General features: G+C 37.4%; 1 protein-coding gene across 1 annotated transcript in view; it reads right to left on the reverse strand.

Moving 5' to 3' along the window:
* Positions 1-22,068, reverse strand: part of ikbkb (inhibitor of nuclear factor kappa B kinase subunit beta) — a 32,654-nt gene that overhangs the window by 4,853 nt on the left and 5,733 nt on the right. The window contains exons 3-9 of the mRNA XM_038277256.1: positions 17,516-17,610; positions 11,632-11,752; positions 9,785-9,854; positions 6,702-6,790; positions 3,198-3,287; positions 2,979-3,103; positions 775-882 (exon numbers count right to left, since the gene is read on the reverse strand). Of these exons, the coding sequence (XP_038133184.1) occupies positions 775-882; positions 2,979-3,103; positions 3,198-3,287; positions 6,702-6,790; positions 9,785-9,854; positions 11,632-11,752; positions 17,516-17,610 (698 nt within the window). The remainder of the gene's footprint in view (positions 1-774; positions 883-2,978; positions 3,104-3,197; positions 3,288-6,701; positions 6,791-9,784; positions 9,855-11,631; positions 11,753-17,515; positions 17,611-22,068) is intronic.

The raw sequence follows: 22,068 nt of genomic DNA on the forward strand, positions 1-22,068 counted from the left end.
GGTCACCGATGGAGGAAAAAGCCATTAATCCAACAGAAACTTGAAAATTAAAGTGTTAAATAAAACCATAGCTAAATGAAAGAGTTTGGACATAATCACCACAATTATATTTATAGGATAAGAGAGAAAGCAGCACACCTGCAGTTGTGCATGGTCAGGATGAACATCATAGAACATAAACTTGTGCCATAAACTTGTGCACTGTATGGGTGTATTTTGCATATTTCTCAGGTATGTGACAATTTGACTGTATTATAAGGTTAGCCATGTTAAATGACGCACAGGTCTTATAATAATACTTATAACAAAATTATTGTATGCTGTGTGACTCTAATGAAAAAAAAATATATATAGAAAAGCAATTAAAAACAGGGTTTGCCATGTTTGCTTAGAGAAATGAGCCCCAATCCAGCAAGCAATTGTGTTAAGCTTGTGGTAGGATACCCTAAAAAATAACTCAAGTCATGAAATTTAAAAGCAAATTCAGATACAGCTAAGCAAAATTAGCTAAACTAACCACAAAAAAATAAAGAAAGAAATAAGTAAAGTACACTATCTCAAGGCAAGGCAGGTTTATTTACATTACATCTATCAGTATCAAGACAGCTTCAGTTGTTCTACATAATATAATCAATTTACTGAGCTTAGTGAGTTAAAAAAGGTCATGTGTCTTTTTCAAGTGTATATATATATATATATATATACACATATAGATAGATATACATAATGAATTATTTTTTACATGTATTTTGTGTTTTCTTCATTTAAAATCACCTGTTGAGGTTGTTTGGCTGAGGTAAATGTTTGCTGAAACGAAGATCCCCGTTCAGGTCCTCGTAGACAACAATGTGGTCGTCGTGCTTCATCCTGACTTTGTTGTGCCTGGAAAGATGGAGTTGCTTTAAAACTTAATGTTGAGTTTATCACCTTTGTGTCTTTAGGAGAAAGGGATTAGTGTTAAATTCCATTTCAGAAAAAAAAAACAAAACCCAAGAACTGAATTCCTGCCAGTGTTAGGGCATATTTTTCCATCTCGTGGAGCAATATCCCCCCATGAGCATCAGATCTTTTATCACAACGGTGAAAAAACAAGAGGCGCTGATGCTGGCACAACCCACATATCCTGCAATTCACTGGCAACTCTTGTTTTTCTTACATTCAGTCTAGAAATCATACAATAACATTTATCTTAAATACCGTTAATTATCGCCTAGTATAAGAAAATATTATCCTTGAACTTGTTACGTTATCACTGCTGCTAGAAGCTTGAAAAAATGGGGTTAAGGAAGAGAAAAGACACAAGTTTGCATCACTGTTCCATATTTTGACCCAAACAAGAGGTCAACATAAATGTAAAAAAAGGCAAACAAAGATGACATGATTAGTCTTGGATAAAGTTGATGGATTTTATTAGCCTCGTGAGACCATCCTGATCTCGCAAGCTTTCAAGATTTCACTCGCTAATCAGTCTGGAGACTCTCTGTTAAAGAAAATTTGGAGCCGTTCACCAAACGAACGTCCAATCAGCGTTGGCTTTGAGGCGGGTTGAGGTGTGACGCAACGAGAAGTGCAACAGTTCTGTCTAAAGAACATGGCGGCTTCAGCCGATGAAACTAGCGTTAGCGTAGCTATCGAGCAAGTTTTATCAAAATTACAGAGTATCTCTTAACTGAAAGAAGAGCAAAACACTGCTCTGGAGGCTTTTCTCAGAGGAAAAGATGTTTTTGCTCTTCTCCCGACTGGTTTCGGCAAGAGTAGCCTGGCTGTTAGTACGTCATATGCTTCTTTGATCTGATTGGTTTATTTGGCCCGTCTATCACCAACATAGGCCAATCAGCTAACCAGTATTTTCGCCGCTTCCCAAACTTACTTAAACCGAAGGTTTCCAGATGGATATGCAGAGCAAATCCATCTGGCGGAGTCAGGTTAGGATTTTATTGATCCCAGCTTTGGATATGTAAACATTGGAGCAAAAGAAAAGTGTATACAACCCAGTTTTTGTGCTTAAGAAAATAGAAAACCAGGAGAAAATCTCCCTTTGCACCTTTAATGTGAACTATAAGCTGTAAAACTTCATTAAAAAAAACATATTTCACAGAAAACATAGAAACCAAAACATTGCTGTTTATTTCTTGAGAGAGCACACCTCTCTTATAAGAAAGGATGTTGCGGCTGTGTTCAGAGTTCACTACTGTATTCAGACTTGTGTTAAATGGATACCATTAAACCCCTGCCATCATTTAAAGAGCTTCTGATTAACATCATAAAACGTTCAGCTGCTCTAATAGGTTTTTGCTGACATTTTCTTTGTTGTATTCCGCACCAAAAGCTTGATACTTTAAAAATGTGTCAGGAGAGGAGTACAAAAGAATATCCAATATTATTAGATACATCATGGAAGAGTATAAGTTTAACTAAGGAAATATTATCATGGTCAAAGGTGACAGATCTTGCTTTAGAGTAGGGTTGAAACAATGAATCTGATTAATCGTGATTAATCAATTATCTAAATAATTTTCAACTAATTTGGCAATTGATTAATCACTAAATGGAGAGTAGAGACCTTAACCCCAAACCTTAACTTATACCAAGATTGTAGCAAAATCTATTAATATGCTCTATCCTGAACTCCTCAAAGGGAAAGGTTTTAGTTTCACCTGGTTTAATTTCATGAAAAGTACTTTTTAACGTACTTTTTTCTATCAGATTATTAATCGATTACTCGAAAAAATAATCGACTGATTAATCGATTTGTTTATTGTTTATTTATTTGGATCCCCATTAGCTGTCAGTAATTTGACAGCTATTCTTCCTGGGGTCCCTTTAAAATTACAGATACACAAAACATATTAAATGATCACATAATAATAATAATTATTTGAAAAATAATGGTTAATTGCAGCCCTACTTTGGAGAGTAAAAAATAGTGTCTATCAATACCAAAAACAACATAAAGGAGATTTAAAATGTGAACCTACCAAGGAACAGGCTGCCAAGTCGGTAAGAACGGTCGAAACCCAGTGATGCACTCAAACACCAATGTGCCAAAGCTCCAGTAATCCACTGAAACTGTGTACTTTTGCCTCTCAATAAGCTCTGGGGCCTGGAAGAAGAACAAGGAAGAGTAGATTTAGAGCTCAGAATGTAAAGAAGGAGAAAGTTAAAAGAAGTCCAGTGAGATCATTGGTAAGACTAACCAAGTATTGTAATGTTCCCACAAACGATGTGCAGAGGCTGCTCTGGTCCAACTCCTTAGCGTAGCCGAGATCTATGATTTTATGGATGAGCTGTAATAATGAAATGAAATAAAAAGTGAAATTATCAAAGGATTCATTTTGTTCTGCAAATGAAATACAACAATTAAAATGGGGACATTTTATGAAAGAAGTAACAGTCAGATTGTATTTATACCATTCCATTTATAAGCTGGAATAAAAAACATCAGTCCAGATATTCTTTCTTTACTTGATATTACATTTTATTAGCAAAAGAACTGAAAGATTGTCATCTTTTAGCTGAAGGTTGGCAATTTTAGCTTACAGTTAAAATTAGTCTGTGCAAAGGTTGTATCACCATTACAATGTTGAATAATCAACACATGCAAAATAGCAGTCAGCCACCATCTTTGGATTTTTACCCTCTGAATAAATTAAACCAGATAACTAAGCTCATTCTGTTCAGATATAAGTGTGCATATCTTTTATGGTTTGAATGGGTCCACCCTTGACTGGCGCCTTTGCTGTTTTCCCTGTAGTGATAACTGCTGTTACTGTTTTCTCAGCTTGTGCATTAGAAACACAATCAAACCCTCTATGGGTGCCTATAAGAACATTAACAAAAATATAGAAATATTCAAGCTTAAATTAATTGGTTGGTTGGTTGGTTGGTTGGATGGATGGACGGACGGACGGACGGATGGATGCAGACTATAGCATTATTATCATTTTTTTATCCAGCAACATAAACCTGTTTCTGTTATTATAGGTAACAAGGGCCCAGGTTCCTATAATTGCAGCTTCCTCCTGCTAGACATTGACGTCCATTAGCAGAGCACTTAACCTAAAGTTACCTACCAATCTGTGCTTTGGTGCATGGGTGCGATTAGGTGAATAAAGCTCAGATGTAAAATGCTTGAGTGATCAATATAAATCTACAGTGCTCTTTAAATTCAGTTAATTTATCATTGATTATCTTGAAATATTAAATGCATAAATTCGTTGCAACTTTTTATCAATTAAAATAAATTAATATCATTTATTGATTAATATTAATGAATGACATTGACTTCCCAACATAAAGCAAGCGGACCATCTCTTTAAAAATATATGGACATATCTTTTCAGCAGTTTGTTTTTTTACATTCTTTCTAGATATATAATAAGGATGGTTGGTTGTTGCTGAAGTTAATTTGAAAGATAATTACATAACCCTATCTGTACTTCAAAAAAAACAATATGCAGAAATTGTAGACCTTAGAAATTCCTAAAAGAGAAAAGTAAATCATTCTCATAAGCAGGAGAAGTAATCAAGAAGATAGAGACCTTTCAAAGGAGGCACTGATCTTTTTTTGTCTTTTGAGTCATTAAAAACAAATCAAATACATATTTCTTGGGACGTATTTCTCTTTTTATTTCCAAATATAAAAAATTCAATGTGACTAATTATTCGACTGTTGTTGAGGTGATCACCTCCCTTTTTTTTTTTTTGCAGTGGTAGCCCATAGTGTAAACAGGTTCAAATAACACTGGCTTAGATGGTGGTTCAGTTTGGAGCCTTGAAGCAAGAAGGATTCCTGGCCCAGGGTCTTTCTGCATGAAGTTTGCAGGTTCTCCTGTGCATGTGTGGGTTCTCTCTGGGTACTCCGGCTTCCTCCCACAGTCCAAAACCATTACCCCATTTACACTACCCTTGAAAAACCGTGCCGAGACCGGTCCGAGCTCAGTAACTAAGATAACTTATCGTGTGTAAATATAAAGCAAACTGAACTGAACCGAGCTAGACACAACCAAACCGCTCTAACTGTAGACCAGTTCCAGAGGTGGGCTCGGCTCGGTTTTTCCCTGGCTCGGTTCTCTGATAACAAGAGCGCATGAGCAGAGCGCGTCATCTCCGTCTGGCTGCACATCCCGATTCACACTCCATTCCAGTAGTTGGTGGTAATGCCCCTCCGGAAGTTGCTTGCCAACCAACACAAAACAGAAGAAGAAAAACTATAAACAACAATCAAAATCTTCTCCACGCAGCATTTTAAATAATGGCATTTTAAATAATAGCACTGAAGTACAGCAACAATAATCAAGCATAACGTTCTGAATGTGACGGGCGCCGCAATTTTGATTTGCTTGATTCCCTCCTTCATCGTCTTCTTCTTCTTGTGTTTTATGGCGGTCGGCAAACAACTTTTGGTGCATTACCGCCACCAACTGCTTGATTTCCTCCTTCAATACTGGCAGTAATACGGCAGATCACTAGGAGGCGAGGAGTCGAGGAACCGAGATAGCGCGATGTGTAAAAGGCCGTCAGAACTGAGCTCGGCCTGGTTAACTGATCCGAGCTCGGACCAGTCTCAGCAAGGATCTGTTTTTCAAGGGTAGTGTAAAAGGTGGAACATGACTGATTATTAAGTTGATTGGCATCTCTAGATTGTCCTTAGGTGTGCATCTCTGTGTTACCCTGCGACAGACTGGCGACCTGTCCAGGGTGTACCTGAACAGGAAGTCAAAGGTTTATTTGATAAAAGGTCTTTGGGCTGTAGATTATCATTGCCTTTAATGATGTAGACAGAATATATGAGAATAAAAGTATAAGTGAGGCATTTTTTTTATCACTTTGTTTTCTTTGTCACTTGCCTACCCCTGAGTACTGCATTGTCCCTCAAATGGCGACATGCTTCTTTTATTACCGACTGTAATGCTTTCTGTCTGTATGTTGGTGCAAAGCCACAATAATGAACAATAATCTCAGAAGAGGCACATCCCACAGAAAACACAGGAAAGAAGTTGAGGGACAACACCCCATAAAAATGGCTGCATAAAAACAAGGTTACAGGCAGAGCTGAGAAAGGAGCTTCCTTTTGACTCTCTATGGTTAATTTAAGCATGGTAAATATTATTTTTCAGTTATTGAAAAAGTAATGGGATTCCCCCAAAAAGATAAATTAAATAGGTTTTTGCTTGTAAATGGTTCAACATTTTAGGGTTTACAATTGTTTTGGTTTCATATTTCATAGTTACGGTAGTTCTAAAACATATTTCACAATATACGAACTACCTAAATGTTAAAGTTTGGTTTAAATATCTTAAAACAAATTCAGACTTTACTTTCACACCCAGAAATTAAACTTTTTTTCTATTTTCTTGTATGTAAGTGAAAAGAAATAAACAAATATGCAAAACTATAAACTTGAGTTGAATAATTTCGTTAGTTTCCATTTCTACGAGGTCAACAGATTGTAAATAAACCTGATCATAAATTCTTTAACGAGTCTGACCTCAGTTGCATAACTTGTTTTAAGCAGAATTCTAACATGCAATGATTTGTTTTTAAAATAAATAAAATGAAGAGCAAGGTCCTCAAGTAGAGTTTTCCACATAAAATACTGAGGAGAAGGAATCAACATGTTGAGAAGATTTATGATTGTAACTCACATACAGAAGAGGCAAAAATCATCTTGTGGTTTGGGTGTTTCTCTTTTAACTTACCCTTTTCTCTCCCTGCTGCAGAACAATGTTTTCTGGCTTCAGGTCCCTGTGGATAATCCTCTTACTGTGGAGGTAGGTCAGAGCCGAAGCTACGGAAAAGAGATTTATATATATATATATATATATATATATATATATATATATATATATATATATATATATATATATATATATATATATATATCTTGGAGACACATTTATCTTTTGGGAAATATTGGAAAGTACAGTTAAAAGTTACAAAAGAGATGGAAAATCCTGTCTCACACTGCAGAAACGATAAACTATCTACATACCAACTCTAATTGGTGCATTTAGTGAGAACTGTTTTTGTTCAATAGAATTGATTTAAAAAGTTTATCTTGGGATTTTAAGAAATATTACTCACCATTTAATATTGGTTTAATTATTCTACTGAAAGTAGTCACATATCTTGTATTATCACTTTACAAATGTTTAATCCGTTAGCTTACTCTGCTTGCATTCAAGGCTTTTTTCATTATGATGTTAATCTGTGTTTTTTGCTTTGTTTCCATTCCAGTTGTCTCTACGTCACCATAGATATTGCACCATGGAGCAAAACACATGCAGCGGAAGTTTGGATAAAAAAGTGGAAAAGTTTAACATCAAGGGTCTGATCTTCAAACATTTCAAATGAAGGCAATTAAATTAGATCATATCAGTTTGCATCTGACATTCACAAGTACTAAAACAAATGCAAAAACTGCAACCTCAGTTGAGTTTTAGATTTTGGAAATGTTCCATCCAAAGATTTGTGCGGTTTGGTCATTAGACTATGATTTGCATTCTGATAAAGGCACACGCAACAAAAGCTTTTCACCCGCCGTCTGCTCAACGGCAAACATAAATTACTTTGTGAAACAAACAGGCTTGCAACTGTTTTAAGACACACACATCTTGTGAAAATCAGACCCTAAGTATGCAAAAGCTCAAACAAATATTGTAAGTTAAAAGGTATATGGGAGAAGTGGCACTTGAAATACAGAATGAATGTTGGGAGCTGAATGAAGCGGGAGCTAAAGATGCTAAATGGCCTGAGAAAGTATTGCCAACAAATGATAACATGCAACAATGCTTGCGTCTGTTGATTTTATTTGGTTTAAAAATGTTGTTCATCAAGGTAAAAAGTAAACACTATTAGAAACCAGTACTTGGCGAATATAGTTTTATTTGAAGATAAATAGATGTTTTCTCTCTTTTTTTTTTCATAGGTATGGTGCATTGCTAGGCTCCTTTAAACTAATCCTTTTTTTTCATTCGAAATGCAATGAAATACTATATACAGTGTTTTTAACTGGTGGAATCTGGAAACTTTTATGGTTAATTTAATTTTATTTCTTGCCCCCTGTAATGTACACAAAGCATATGAAGGGATGGATAATTCATATATGGCTGGTCTTAATGACAAAAAAATCATAATCATAAAATTTAGACCAGACTCATATTAAGCAATTAAGCACATTTTGCCCGCTACCAGGACAAGTGAGCAACAAATATTTTCCACTGTCAATAAAAGTAGGTGAAAAATGGTCACATGTTTTCTTTTTCTGAATCTCTTGAAAAATAAGGCATTAAGCTGCCATTTGTTTTGTTTTTCCAAGTACACTTTCATTTTTTTGGCATTTCAAACACACAGGATTTAATTTAAAGGTCTTTCAAAAAAAAGTCTGTCTTGGTCCATCCCCTCATGGCTGGCATCCTTGGAAACTAGAGAGCATTGCATTTCCAAAATACCTATGGCAGTTCTTTGTCTGATGTTAATACGGGGGCTGCCATTTTCATTTGTAATGGAGGTTATAAAAGTGGAGGTAGGCGTCATTCTCAGGTTTGTGTTTTTAAATTTTTGTTTTTATCATGGTGTTTTTAAGCTTATTTAAAAAAAAATGAAAGTGAGGCTCAAATATGCATTATCTTTATTTGTTTATTCACAAATTAGCCAGACATGGTAGCAGTTGCAATAGTTTTCCCACTGGAAAAAATACTCTTATGCCTTATCTTTACATGGATACCAAATGGTTACATTTAGAAGTGATAACTGTGAAATGATTAATGATTTCTGTGTGTACTTTCATGTGGAAATAGATTCTTGGTAAAATAGGCTAAAACTATGAAAATGCATTTTAATTCAGTGCTGACAGGATGCTAATTGATCCACAAACCACTACTGGTACCATTTATTAGAACGGAAATCTGATAATCTGATGATCTAATTCCATGAAAAAAGATAATGCATAGTACAACGTAATCCATAGTAGTCAACTATGACATTTTCGCTTTTGCTTTAGGCAGAATTTCCTTATTCTTTCATTATTTTTTATAAGAAACAATGAGCTAAGCTATGAGAGGGTAATAAAAACAAGCTTTTAGTCTGCTTTTTATGAGGACAAGAATAAAGACTTATGTATAGACTCAATAGAATAGAATGAAGGCTGCCTAGAATAAAGCCTATAGCCTGGAATAGAAACTGAAAAGTAACAGGTGTGCAACCAAAACTCTGAAGTCATCTCATGTGCGTCAGTAGTTGTTAGTGTGTGTGTGCTTACAAAGATTCTTCAGTAAAGAAGAACTTCCGCGTACTTAAACGTGTGTTTGAGTCTTTGGTTGTGGGTTGTTCACTTTTGTTTAGGCATTATCGGGAAAGTCCACCAAACTTCAGCAGGAGAAGGAGGTTCTGTGTTCCTGTGTGATTACAACTCTACTCCCATCTAAATCTGCTGTGACCCACATGCTGCGTTTTTCAACCTGCACTCAAATGCAAACAATTTATGTGTCAATGTTAGCGTCAAACTTGCATGACACAGTCACAAAGTTTGTGACTGTCTCAGTTGTTGACGCGAGCCTCAGCATGAGTGGGGCTATCATGGTGAGTAAACAGCAGGGGGTTTGGACTCACTGATGATACCACGGTGTTTCTCAGCAGAAAATTATTTTCCTTCAAACCTCAGGATATAACGGTCTGTGCCAGCTCGGCTCATCTTTTATAAAAATACCCTTCCCCTCCCTGAAATCTGAGCTGTGACATTGTATTAGTAGTGCTGATGTTGACAATTGAGCCTAATACTCACAAATGTCCCGTAGAAGAATGAGAATGGATCCCTCCCTCATTCCACAGCAGTTATCCAGGATGTTCAGATACTGCAGCAGAAAAACAAACATCTGTAATCCGGACACCATGGGTGTTGGGAAAAACCACATAAAAAAGGTTCAATAGTTTTCTTTTTTCAGTTGTTATTTTTGAAACTTTTACTTATTGGCTTTTCTCCCAAAACATCTTTTTTTCCTTTTAGGTAGTCATCTTTATAGAGAAGCATACACGGCAAACTAATTCACTCTGTGTTTTTATACATTTCATAGACAAATTCTTGGAACCAAGGAGTTTGCCTCATTAAAAAGTGCATAATGAGGCTTGTAATTTCTAGCATACATAAAGGTATAGTGGACGATGTTCTTTTTCTGGGTGGATCATCAAAATAAGTGGTCCTCCTTGTCAATCATTCTGGTGATATGTTTACATAAGGCCGTCCTACGTGCTCGTCCCCATTTTCACTTACCAGTGGTGACTCTGACATAGTGGAAAAATTGCAGATCTTCTTTTGAAAAGTAAGCTTGCATGATCGAACAAACAGCAACTTTTAAACAGAGTGTGCACAAGGAGAAATGGGCTCCTTCATGCTCTCACACGTGTTCATTCTTCGGAGTAGGTATAGGGTTGTGCATGTGCATTTTTTATTTTTTTTTAAAGCGGAGAGGGTGGGTCTTTTCAAAAAATTTGCGAAAATCCTCCACTATACCTTTAAATAAATTGTTTAGCTCTGGTCTAAATGAAGGGAAAGACAATTTATAAATTCGATTTTCCTCTGAAACTTGCAAAAAACTGCACGAAAGTCAAGATAAAACCTTCAGGTAAGATTGAGTTGAATAAAGCAATTGTTATTATGGGACTTTAGTATAAAAAGGAGCACTTTATTCTTGCATTTCTGTTATGGCTATTCGAGCCCTTATTTTGTAATAGTAAAGGAAATAGATATTGGGTTGCTTTATTATATTAGTCAAAAACACATTTAGCGGGTTAGCTGACAGCTGTTCAGTTTAAAAAATGGCACTGATGAAATCTCTCCTACTTTGAAACTAGATGTAAAACAATCTAGAAGTAATTAAAATATCTTATATTAAGTCTATTTACACTTAATTTGAGTAGGGAAATAAGATTGAGTAGGGATTTTTTACTCTTAAAATAAGATAATTAGATAAAATGTACTTGAAATAAGACAATAAAACAATTTCTTCCTTATTTTAAATTTTGTTCCATTGGCAAAGAGTCTCACTTTCCTCCCAAATTCAAGACAAAATGCGCTTATTTTGAGAAAATATGACTTATTAAGATTAACAATTATTTCCAGTGGTTGTCAGCAGCTTAGCTCTGTCAATTATAAATCGTGATAAAATTAAATCCATTTTTATTTTGCGTACAGTCTCCACCGCTCATTTTGTTTGTCCCTAAGACATCAGTTGTGTTTGTAGTGTTTTAAAATTCTGGTTATTTGGCGTAATGGGTTAAATTGTTGTGAATTTCAGTGTTTTTTTGTTTGTTTTTTTATCCTGTTTTTTTTTTTTTTTTTTTTTTTTTTTTTTATCCCATTGGGGAAATGGTGAAAACCATATGTGTTACCATATCTGTTCAGAAAAAAAGCCAGACTGAGGTTCTGTTAACTAAAGCAGCAGTGTATTGTTTTTAGCTTTTGTATTTTCATAATGATATGATATGAAGACAAATGCACAAAGAAAGATCTGGGAAAACAAATTAGGTAAGAATCTTACTAAATAATTATTCAATGTTATTCAGCAATTAAAAATGAGATGTGACCTGGTGAGCTCAAACCAAATGCAGGTCCAGCCACACTGTGCTATATACCTTTCTTAAATCTCCGCCCTGACAGTACTCCATGGCGAGTAGCGGCAGGTCATTAGTGGCCACCAGTCTCTGCATCCCCTCAGGAACGTCTCGTGCAGCAACCACATTAACATGGTCCAGCCTGAGTAAAATCAGAGCAGCAGACATCAGAACAGCAAGGTGCATTTATTTAAGGCATTTTGTGGAAAGCTTAAACATTTTCAATTAAAAATATCCCAATTTGCTGAATTTAAAGGGGTTATAGAATGAGTTTAAAGATGAATAACGATATTTAAGTGGGTCAAATGGACGTAGGAGAAGTTCAAACCCCATCATCTCCTCCTTTCTCTGCAAATATCACAATTCTAAACTTCCACCATGAAACGGGAGAATCCAAACGAAGCCCCGAATTGATGTCAATTCAGGGATGTTGCCTTATTTGGTTCTTGCCTGTATTTTTGTCACACCCCAAAATGTACATATAGTCCAGCCATTAGGTTAACTGGCCCAAGAACATGAATAGAAGTAGATGTAAGGCACCAGTTTAGCTTTTTATCCTACAGTTGGGTTTACTTCTACAAATATTAAAAAGCAGGCAGTTTCTCTATTGAAAATTAGCTAGAACCATGGGTGAAATGCAATGTTCCAGGCTGCATGGAGAAAGGGGAAATTTTTCAGTTTTTCCAAGGATCTGAAGACTCGACAGGCATGGATTATTTTTGTCTATTAGAAAATCTCTGCGAAGTTTGAAACTCAGCTGTTTGTTTGCTCGAAGAATTTTACAGAATTTTAACAGCTTTCAAAATCTTGGACAGTTCAAAGCAGGTTTTCTAAACTTCTTTTACTGAACCGAGTGGCTGTTCCGACCGTAAGACCATCACAACCGCAAGCTGTAAGCATTATTTTGTGGCTAAGCTGTTGATAGCAATGCTTGCATATCTATGGTGACCAGATGCTGGTTTCTGGAAAAGAGGACCAGCTCCAGGGCTGGTCTGGGAAACCTGGTGAACAGGGCTGTGAGTCAGCTGGGGACAGAGCGACCGAACCAGACCCAGTGAGGGTATGCTTCCCCCTGCCTGCCTTACCCGATAAGGCCTTATTGCTTGTTGCTATGATGCGTCTTTGCTCAGCAGTATTGCTTGTTGTAAACCAACCAATCAGCACACAGCGAGCCTTTTAACAAGGCTTGCATTAGGGAACAGCAAATATGCCATTTTCAGCCCGACCAATGTTACACACTCTATTCAGAGACCTTAAGGACCAGCACCAAATACCCGATATAATCATTCTATGACCCCTTTAAACAACTGAAGTAAATTGTACTTACTACTCTGGCCACATAGCAATAGATTTGCCTTTGCTTTTTTTGCTCCTATCTAATACTATGCAGTCACTCGTTTTTATTTCATGATCACAGTTACTAAGGAGCAATCTGTTTAAAGGGTGGACAACTACAAGTATCTGGGCGCTATCATTGATGACAAATTGACTTTTAACAAGAACAGTGAGGCAGTAATTAATTAATTGAACTTTATTCATCTCATATTGGAGAAATGTACCTCTGCATTTAACCCATCCCCTTGGGGAGCAGTGGACAGCCATCGCGGGGCGCCCGGGGAGCAGTGTGGGGTTAAGGGTGTTGCTCAGAGACCCAGAGTGGCAGTCTGTGGGAGTGGGACTTGAACTCAGAACCTCAGGATTCCAAGCTCTATGCCCTAACCACTAGGCTGCCACTCCCCAAGTAGGCAAGAGGGGACATCTATCTTCTGAATTTATTCCGTCTTAACATCGATAGGACTACATTGCCCTTTTTTAAAGTATAATGTTTTCATTGACTCAGTGTTATCTTTTTCTTTAGTGTCTTGGCTTGGTCATTGATCACTACAGGACCCCCCTAAAGAAAATCACCAAATGGGTTAGGAGACTAATTGGGTAGCCTCCACTCTCCTTGACTTCTTTTTATGAGACACAGTTACAACATAAAGCCGACTGTATGCCCTTTGAATGGCGTGTTCCAGCTCCTTCACTCTGGCCGTTGTTTTTAAGCCCCTAAAGGAAGGTCAACATGGTACAGGAAGGGTTTCTGTCAACAGCGATTGTTATGCTGAATAATCTTGTTCATACTGATCAATGGACGTGAAGCACTTTTTACTGACCACAATTATTTAAGTATTTTATATTTCAAAATGTGTGTTTTGTTGTTATCTTGTTTGTCTCGATGTAACTCACATTAATTGTCTTACTGTCTTTATTCATGTCTGTACAACAACTTTACCAGCACTACAGGACTGTAAAAATAAACAAACTTTGAACCTCATAGAATAATATGAATCCTTTGACTTTTCACGTCCCAAACACTAACATGAAATATTACAAGATGTCATTTGGAGTCAGTGAAATCTGTTGTAAACTCAATTTATATTACATCAACCACATATTAAAATTAAATAAATTGTATTTTAAAACAGGCATGATATTATATAATACGTTTTACCTTTAGTTTAATTCTCTCTGCTGTCTCTTTTAGGATTATAAACTCTGAGGCCTTGTATCAAACAACAAACAAAAAGATTAAGTCATTCCAGTTGTAGTAGAGAAAAACTATTCCATGTTAAAATGACATACCCCTAAGATGTTTTGGATTTTCCTCCATTTCTAACATATTTGTCAAAAGGAATGCAGTCAAAGCTTTTTAAGATGACACATTTGTTTTAATTTCTATAAAGGTCAGTGTAAATATGGCAGAATCTGAAGTATTTTGCATCCATCTTCATTAGTTCTTCCAAAGGATGGATCGTTTAAAATAATAACACTATATAAATATAAACTCCTGAAAGTTATAAACCGTTATCCCGAATAAATATGAAATAATATCTGGTCTGTTTCCTTTAATGAAGCATAAGCATCTTTGAGATTTAAGCATGTTTTGGTATTAAAAAAGACAAATATAACCTTTAGCAGCCAACCTTTTTTTCCCCACATGCTTTGGGACATTAGCCTTATCTAATTTATCAAAAATAATAAAAAAAATAGAAGAGGATCACATAGAACTGAAAAAGATTATTGCTTAACGTCGGCTCTCACGACTGACGCCATGTGCAACAGTGTCGACGACGGTATTTAAAAAGATAATTTGAATCAAAAAAGGCAAACAGACTCATCAATGTGAAAAGAAGTTTTAAACAGAGCAGTAGTGATGTCCAAGTGACATCACAGATGCTGTATTGATCTCATGCTACATTGACTGAAGTCATAGCTGTGTTTAGCCTGAGGAACAAACGAGTATGTGGCTACAGAGAAAAAAAACTTTGAATGACAGTTGTTAGTGTCACTTTACATTAGAATGTAAACCAACTCTCTTCCATCCACCAAGTCAAGACAGAAAGAATATAAAGGATACTTGTGCTGTTCTTGCAGTCAATGCAAAGAAAACAATAGACTCCCACTGATGCAAAGAGGCTGGATGTCTTACCCAACAGTAAAACAGGACATTAATCTATAAATCCAAATTATTGTTTTACTATTGATAATCATTGTAGATTTAGGGCAGGAATTTTCTTTTTTTTTTTTAAATCTTGGCTGGTAACTATAAAAATGCCTTTTGTAAATCCAACTTTGGAGATAAAACACAGAAACTGCAGAATAAGTCACTTTTCATGGTTCGACGAAATCTTTCAACAAATGAAAGAATAGCCCAATTAAAACTTGGTAAACATATTATAACTGCCAAAACAAGGCGAGATGTTTTCCAGTGGACACGCAAATCTGGGTTAAGAAGCTGCTATAATATAATAGCTAATGTTGCTATGTCCCCTGCCCTGTGGTTTTTCCATGAATGAAGCGTGGGTGCATTGGGTCGTTGTGGTTTTAACCATGTCTGTGCAAAAAATAACACACTTGTTAAAGTGAGAATGAGGAAAATGGAGCTTGCACCATCAAATATAACAAAACACACGCACACTTTGCATCTGACAAACATCCCATCCCACACGAGCTGGCACACCACTGCGGGGACTGACACCTAAACGGAAACCGCTCACAGATGTGTTTGGATATAAAATGCAGAGGAAAATCAGAAGATGGAACACAGCGGTGCTAGAAATAACCAAAGTCACCAAAATAACTGAAACAGCCAAGCTACTTTAATTATTTAATGCGTGATTTTTTTAAAATTCTATTTAGGGAAACCTAATTTGTCTTTATTTTAAGACAAAAAACCTGAGTAAGAGACGGGGGCATGAAAATGTAAAACCCCCAAACACCGAAAACATCATGGAAAGTACAAAGTTGGCTCATAAAACGATTAACTCAAAAAGAATAAGGCCTAGGAAGAAATCTAACAGCAAAAACAAATTTTGTGAAAAAAAACAACAAAAAACCCCCAGAGAGAAAAATTTCAACACATGTATAAAATTTTGTGAAAAAAATACCTGGATTATGATTGCATTTTAACAAATCCAATGCATTTTTTCTCCCTTTTTTTTTTTTTACTTTTTGGACTTTTACCTCATTGTAAGCATGACATTGCTTTAATTTGTGGGACACTGAGACATATATGGCAGTCCTGCAGTACTATGGATAGTAGGAGCTTTTCTATGTGTAATGCAGCCAGCGTGACCAGACATTAATTAGTGAGCTTGAAGAGTCGGACACAAGAGTTATGACCCATAATATCGATTGAGAGCGATGTTGGACAGACCTAGAAAACCTCCAAAGGGAATCTAAGGAGCCTTCTTTCAGTCTAATCCACCCTTAAAGCTTCAGTGTGTAATAATTACAGGGATATACAGTCAGAAATGTAATATATTATACATAACTATGTTATTTATCATCATCAACGAGCTCAGCCTCTTAACCTTAATATTTGCGTTGCCTTAGAATTCGTTATTTATAATTACATAGGAGCGGGTCTCGCAGCCATGGAGGCAGACATCTTTGCGCTACGCCAGCGCAGATGCGGGAGATGTTCATGTTGCTGCAGTCTGCAGTCTGACCGCTAGATGTCGCTAAAAGTTACACACTGTAGCTTTAAGGGTGGATTAGACTTCTTCAACCGCACACATCAAATGTCGCCTGGCGTCTGGTCACGAAGCAGTTTTGTTTGTATGCTTCTGCAACTTCGATTTGGAATTTCTAGGGATGCACAGCAGTTTCCCGCCAAAGCATTAGGGGAAGCCTATTCGAGAACTCGCGAGAACTTCGTCGGAAGGTCACGATGAACTTCTTCGGTGGTGCCAGCGTGAGTGTTTATTTTCCAAAACAACATGTCTGAGGCATCATACAAGTGGTTGTACTTCCAAACCTCCTCGATCAACCTTTCGGCGTGGTTATCCATTGTTGTTATTAATCCTCGGTTTTTAAAAATGGCGTGCCGTCTGACGTGTAGTCAGGATTTTTTTGAGGTGTGCCGTGACGGCTGCAGAGCCTCTGCGCGGGGGGAGACAGATTTGACGGTTGAAGAGGCTATGCGTCAGAAGTATAAATTGGCCTTTAGAAAACACTTGAGCAAGAGCAAAATATAACTTTTAATTACAGGGGTTTGCAGGGACCAAGGGTTGATAAGAAGATTCAATATATAGGTTCAAATTGGCAACAAAACTAATTATCCCCAAGTACTTAACACTAAATCAGATTTAGTTATGACATAATAAAATATTTGTTTTTCTAACCTTTTAAATCTTAACTCAAAATATATTTTAAAAGCCTCTGTACAAACTTATGGTTTCTAAGACTTAAAAATCTTACTTTAAAACGACAGAGGAAGTCAAAAACCATTCCAGATGCAGTCATGAAGGAAAAACAAAATATATAGATTCAAGGAAAAACAAAAACAAATGCATGTATAGGGGAAGAATAAAAATGTCTCTTCCCTATGAACATGAACCCGTGGGACCAGGAAACCTACCTCCTCATGATCTGTATCTCCAGACACCAGCGCTCTTTGTTTCTTTCACTCAGCTCCTGACGACATTGCTTTAAAGCAATCTGTTCCTCTGTGTCCTGGAAGCACAAACATACACTCAGGTTTACACCATTCCAGAGGACTAACATTACATTACAGTATATTTACAACTTCCCTGTCTGCCGATGCTCTGCTATAATCCTCCCAAGCACACACACAAAAAAATTCATTTTGAAAAACTCACACGAAGAGAAAAGACAATTAGGAGAAATTTATTGGTACAATTACTTTGTCTTTGGCGCTCAGACCTCGGCAGGAAACATAGTGCTTGATTTTGATAGATATGCACAGTCTATAAGGAGCAAAGAACAGGGCTGTTTCCCCCCAGGCCTGAAACTGGTGGTGGAGTGGAGATAGATGAAGCTGGTCAGTTTGTAGACTGCTGGTTAGAGAGACGATATGCTGAGCTTTATCGGGAGATCCAGTTGACTGCGTGAGCTGATACTAAAGTTTCACTCAGGGACCTGGAAGATCGAAGTCCAGTTTGATAACAGGTTGAGAGAACCTGTCCATGATGAGCAAGCATGGAGCGACAGTGGAGAGGAAAAACTCCCCGTTGGGAAGAAACCTCTGGCAGAACCAGGCTCAACATGGCGGTTTTCTGCCGTACCGGTTAAGATGAGACAGGGAACGCAGTAAGAGTCTGGAGGAATGACACTCTGATGAAGCTTTAGCTGGAGGAGGGGCTGCAGGTGGGTTGAAACGGTGTCATCTAAATGAAGTCACACAGCGCATCTGCCGCCCGCATGCAGGAGCAGACAGGTGCGTATTAAGATGAACTTTGGAAGCCGATTGGCTTTCGTGGAGGTGTGATTCAAAGCTGATTGGATGTGTCGTAGCTGGATTTAGGCAAGCAATGAGTTTCTTTAGTCGAACTTCCGCCTAGGCTCAATATGTCAAAGGACTAGTTCTGCCATTTAAAAGTTTTGTTTGGATTTCATTCAAGACAGAAAACAGTCTTGGATATTTGCCTTTAAAAATATTTAATGGGACACGCTTTAGCGAGCAGTTAGAATGAAACAAATTTCAATCAGCCAATTAAAGCTACCATTGTTATTCCAGTTCAGCTGTTTAATAAGAAGCTTGTATGCTCTCAAAGTTAATAAAACTTTGCATCACAGATGCAAATAGCATATGAATAAACTGTAATCCAGGCCAGTTAACACAATTGTACTGGAATCATTTATCCTCTTTATCAGCAATAGAAAGCCCTATATTTCACTTTAATTTGGCTTGTTTAGATTTATTATGATTAAACAACACTTCTTTGACATTTATTCATATTTGGGGAAAAGAAATTAAAACCTGGGAGCAAATCCATGCTAACAACTGGCTGCCTTTTAATTAAATTAAAAAAACAAAGTTTGATTGGATTAATTAATAAACAGAATTATTTTACTATGGTGATTTATATGAGTGAACAGAAAGGCTCTTAACTAAATGAAAGTTGCTTCAAATCTTAATCTGCATGTTGAGCTGTGATTGCCCCAGTGATTTAACACATACTGTGAAAAAACAACTAATTAGTGCAAGAATGAATTTATGTCTAATGGAGTGAAATGGTAAAGAGGAATAAATAGAAAAAAAAGAAACAAAAAGAAAACAAGATGCAAAAAGGCAAAGAAACCAGTTGTGATCTGTCAAAATAAAAAGCATGTTAAAGCTTGTTTCAAACTTTGTTGCTGAAGATATTATGGAAAATATTTTGTTGCAGGAAAAAAGCAGTTTAGTCATTAAACACAACAAGGGGATTTGCTATGAATATCATCCCAAATAACACATTCCTTTGACTGAGGTTTGCACATGGAGACATAAAGGTATCACTCTCGGTGACACCTAGAGCTGAAGGTAAGAAGGATGGACAAATGTAAAGCAACATTCTTGATAAGGACAAATTGGGATTTCGAAGCAGCACAATAGTTCCAAAAACACAGACATGGAAACAGTTTATTGGTTCAGTGAAAGAGATTAAAACTGATAGAACGGCTAAGAATTGTCTGACTTATATATTTGACATAAATCTTCGAAAAGAATATAGAAAGTGATTGCATAGAAAATAAATAGAAATGATCCCCTGGTCCTTTAAGATTTGAGGACAATTTGTGAGGAAGAATGGGTTAAAAATTACATCAGTAAAGCATGTGAGCATGTTCTAATTATGACTTACCTTAAATATGTCAAAAACAAAAAAACAAATAAATAAATTCCACAAAGCATCTAAAATATTTGTTAAACCAATATTACATTTGTGTCCATCCATTTTGTCCAAAGATTTCCTTTAAAGACAAGCTTGTAACTGTGGATAACTTGGGATGTTACAAACATCTGGAGCAACTGGAAGTCAGTGACCTGCTAAGAATATTTAATGGCTTTTCTTAAGGTTGGTTTGGGAGCTGGGTCTATACTAATGATAACTTTCACCTTGATATTGTGGTGTGTTTGCCAGCAGGTAAAAGCTCACGCTGAAACTAAGGTCCAGTCGCGAGGCCCTTTATTTAGGTAATAAAGGGATGGGACGATTTATGAAAACCGTCCGAACCGTTCAGTTCGACTGTCTCGGTTCGGTTCGCGTGTGTTTCATTCGGTTCATGCGCTGCTCCTTTTTCTCATAGGCGAAGCGTTTACACTCCAGAGCAGAAGGTGGCGGTACTGCGACCAAAGCCAACTACCAGTGGTAAACAAGAAGAAGAAGAAGCGGAGCAGCTTAGCCGGGTGTAGCAGAAAAAAATCAGATGTTGTGGAGAATTGTGTGGGAATGGCGAGTGGGAAAGAACAGGAGTTGGAAGACACGCCAGCAGCACTTTATAGGTCTGCTGTATGGGAACGCTTTGCATTTAGAGTGACCTACGATGACGGCGGAAAGAAAGTTGTGGATAAAAGGGCAACAGTGTGCAAGCATTGTGCAACACGTTTTGTTTCTGCTAACAGCAACATGACCAACATGTCATGCTAACCCCGAAATCCCTCATACTCCGTCAGCGCTCCGCCCCGCTGCGCTCCAGACCGGCTGCTCAAAGCAAAGCCTACAGCCCCCACTGTGGCTCCCGTCCGCTCCCCTCTCTCTCCCTTGGAGATGGTAGAGAGCATGCGCGAGATGAATTAAATTCAAAGCAGCAAAACATACGGAGATGATCCAGGGTTTCCACGGATCATTTAAAATAATTACAATCCATTATTTTTTGGGGGATTTTTTCATTAATTCCATAAATTTTTATGGGATTTCGGTGTAACAATCAACATGTATCGAACCGAACCGAAAACCGTGACCAGAAACCGTGAATCGAACCGAACCGTGGATTTTGTGAACCGTTCCACCCCTAATTTAATACAATAAAACAGGAAATGCTTGTTCCTTTATATCCAACAGGTGAAACATTCTTCCAGTGGTGCTAATGTTAACACTTACAACTGCAACCTCCAGAGCATAATGTTAGCTTGGCATGAACAGACTACCGACATAAAAAAAAAAAACCTTATTTAACACAAAACTAGGATAAAATGGTATGTTTTTCCTATCTTGTCATTACCCAGCAGCCCTTGCAGCTGCTCTGGCCTCACAGGACAGTAAAATGACTGCTTGAGTGACTGGTGGACAAAGGAGAAATAGAGCTTGGACTGACTGACACAAAGCTACTGGGTGTAAATGATTCATCATGACCTGTTATAGAGGCCTACAGTTCATAATTCATGTTAATCTGAATAAAAACTTATTAAAGGGATAGTTCGGGATTTTTGACATGAATCTGTATGGCATCCCCATCACCAGTGTCATGCAATCACACTGACTTACCCCTGGCAGCATCCTGTGAGCAGAGTTCTCGTCCAGCTTTGGTCAAGCTGAAAGTAGTCCGGCAGGTTTGCTAGACCCAGCGAAATAAAACGTTTCTCTTCCCAAAACATTATGTGTTCAAAAGAGCGATATTTTTGCATCCCAAAAACATTGTAGTGGAAAAAGTCACACGTCGTTATCACTTGGTCCTATTTTCTCTCTGTTCGTACCAGTGCGCGCCGTCATTCTGACAGCGAGCTCAACAACAGCCAGATGCAAGTCTCGCTCCGCCTAGCTAGGAGCTAGGCGGAGCGAGACATGCATCTGGCTGTTGTCAGGTTAGTAGGCCCTAGCTGTCAGGTCATGGTGTCGCGCGCACTGATATGAACAGAGAGAAAATAGGACCAAGTGATAACGACGTGTGACTTTTTCCACTACAATGTTTTTGGGATGCAAAAATATCGCTCTTTTGAACACATAATGTTTTGGGAAGAGAAACGTTTTATTTCGCTGGGTCTAGCAAACCTGCCGGACTACTTTCGGCTTGACCAAAGCTGGACGAGAACTCTGCTCACAGGATGCTGCCAGGGGTAAGTCAGTGTGATTGCATGACACTGGTGATGGGGATGCCATACAGATTCATGTCAAAAATCCCGAACTATCCCTTTAAACACAAACGCATCTTATTGAATATTATTTATTTTCAGCACCAGTTATTATAGAAAAG

The sequence above is a fragment of the Cyprinodon tularosa genome, unplaced genomic scaffold (assembly GCF_016077235.1).
Source record: "Cyprinodon tularosa strain WSP-4 unplaced genomic scaffold, ASM1607723v1 ctg130, whole genome shotgun sequence".
Taxonomy (NCBI): Eukaryota; Metazoa; Chordata; class Actinopteri; order Cyprinodontiformes; family Cyprinodontidae; genus Cyprinodon; species Cyprinodon tularosa.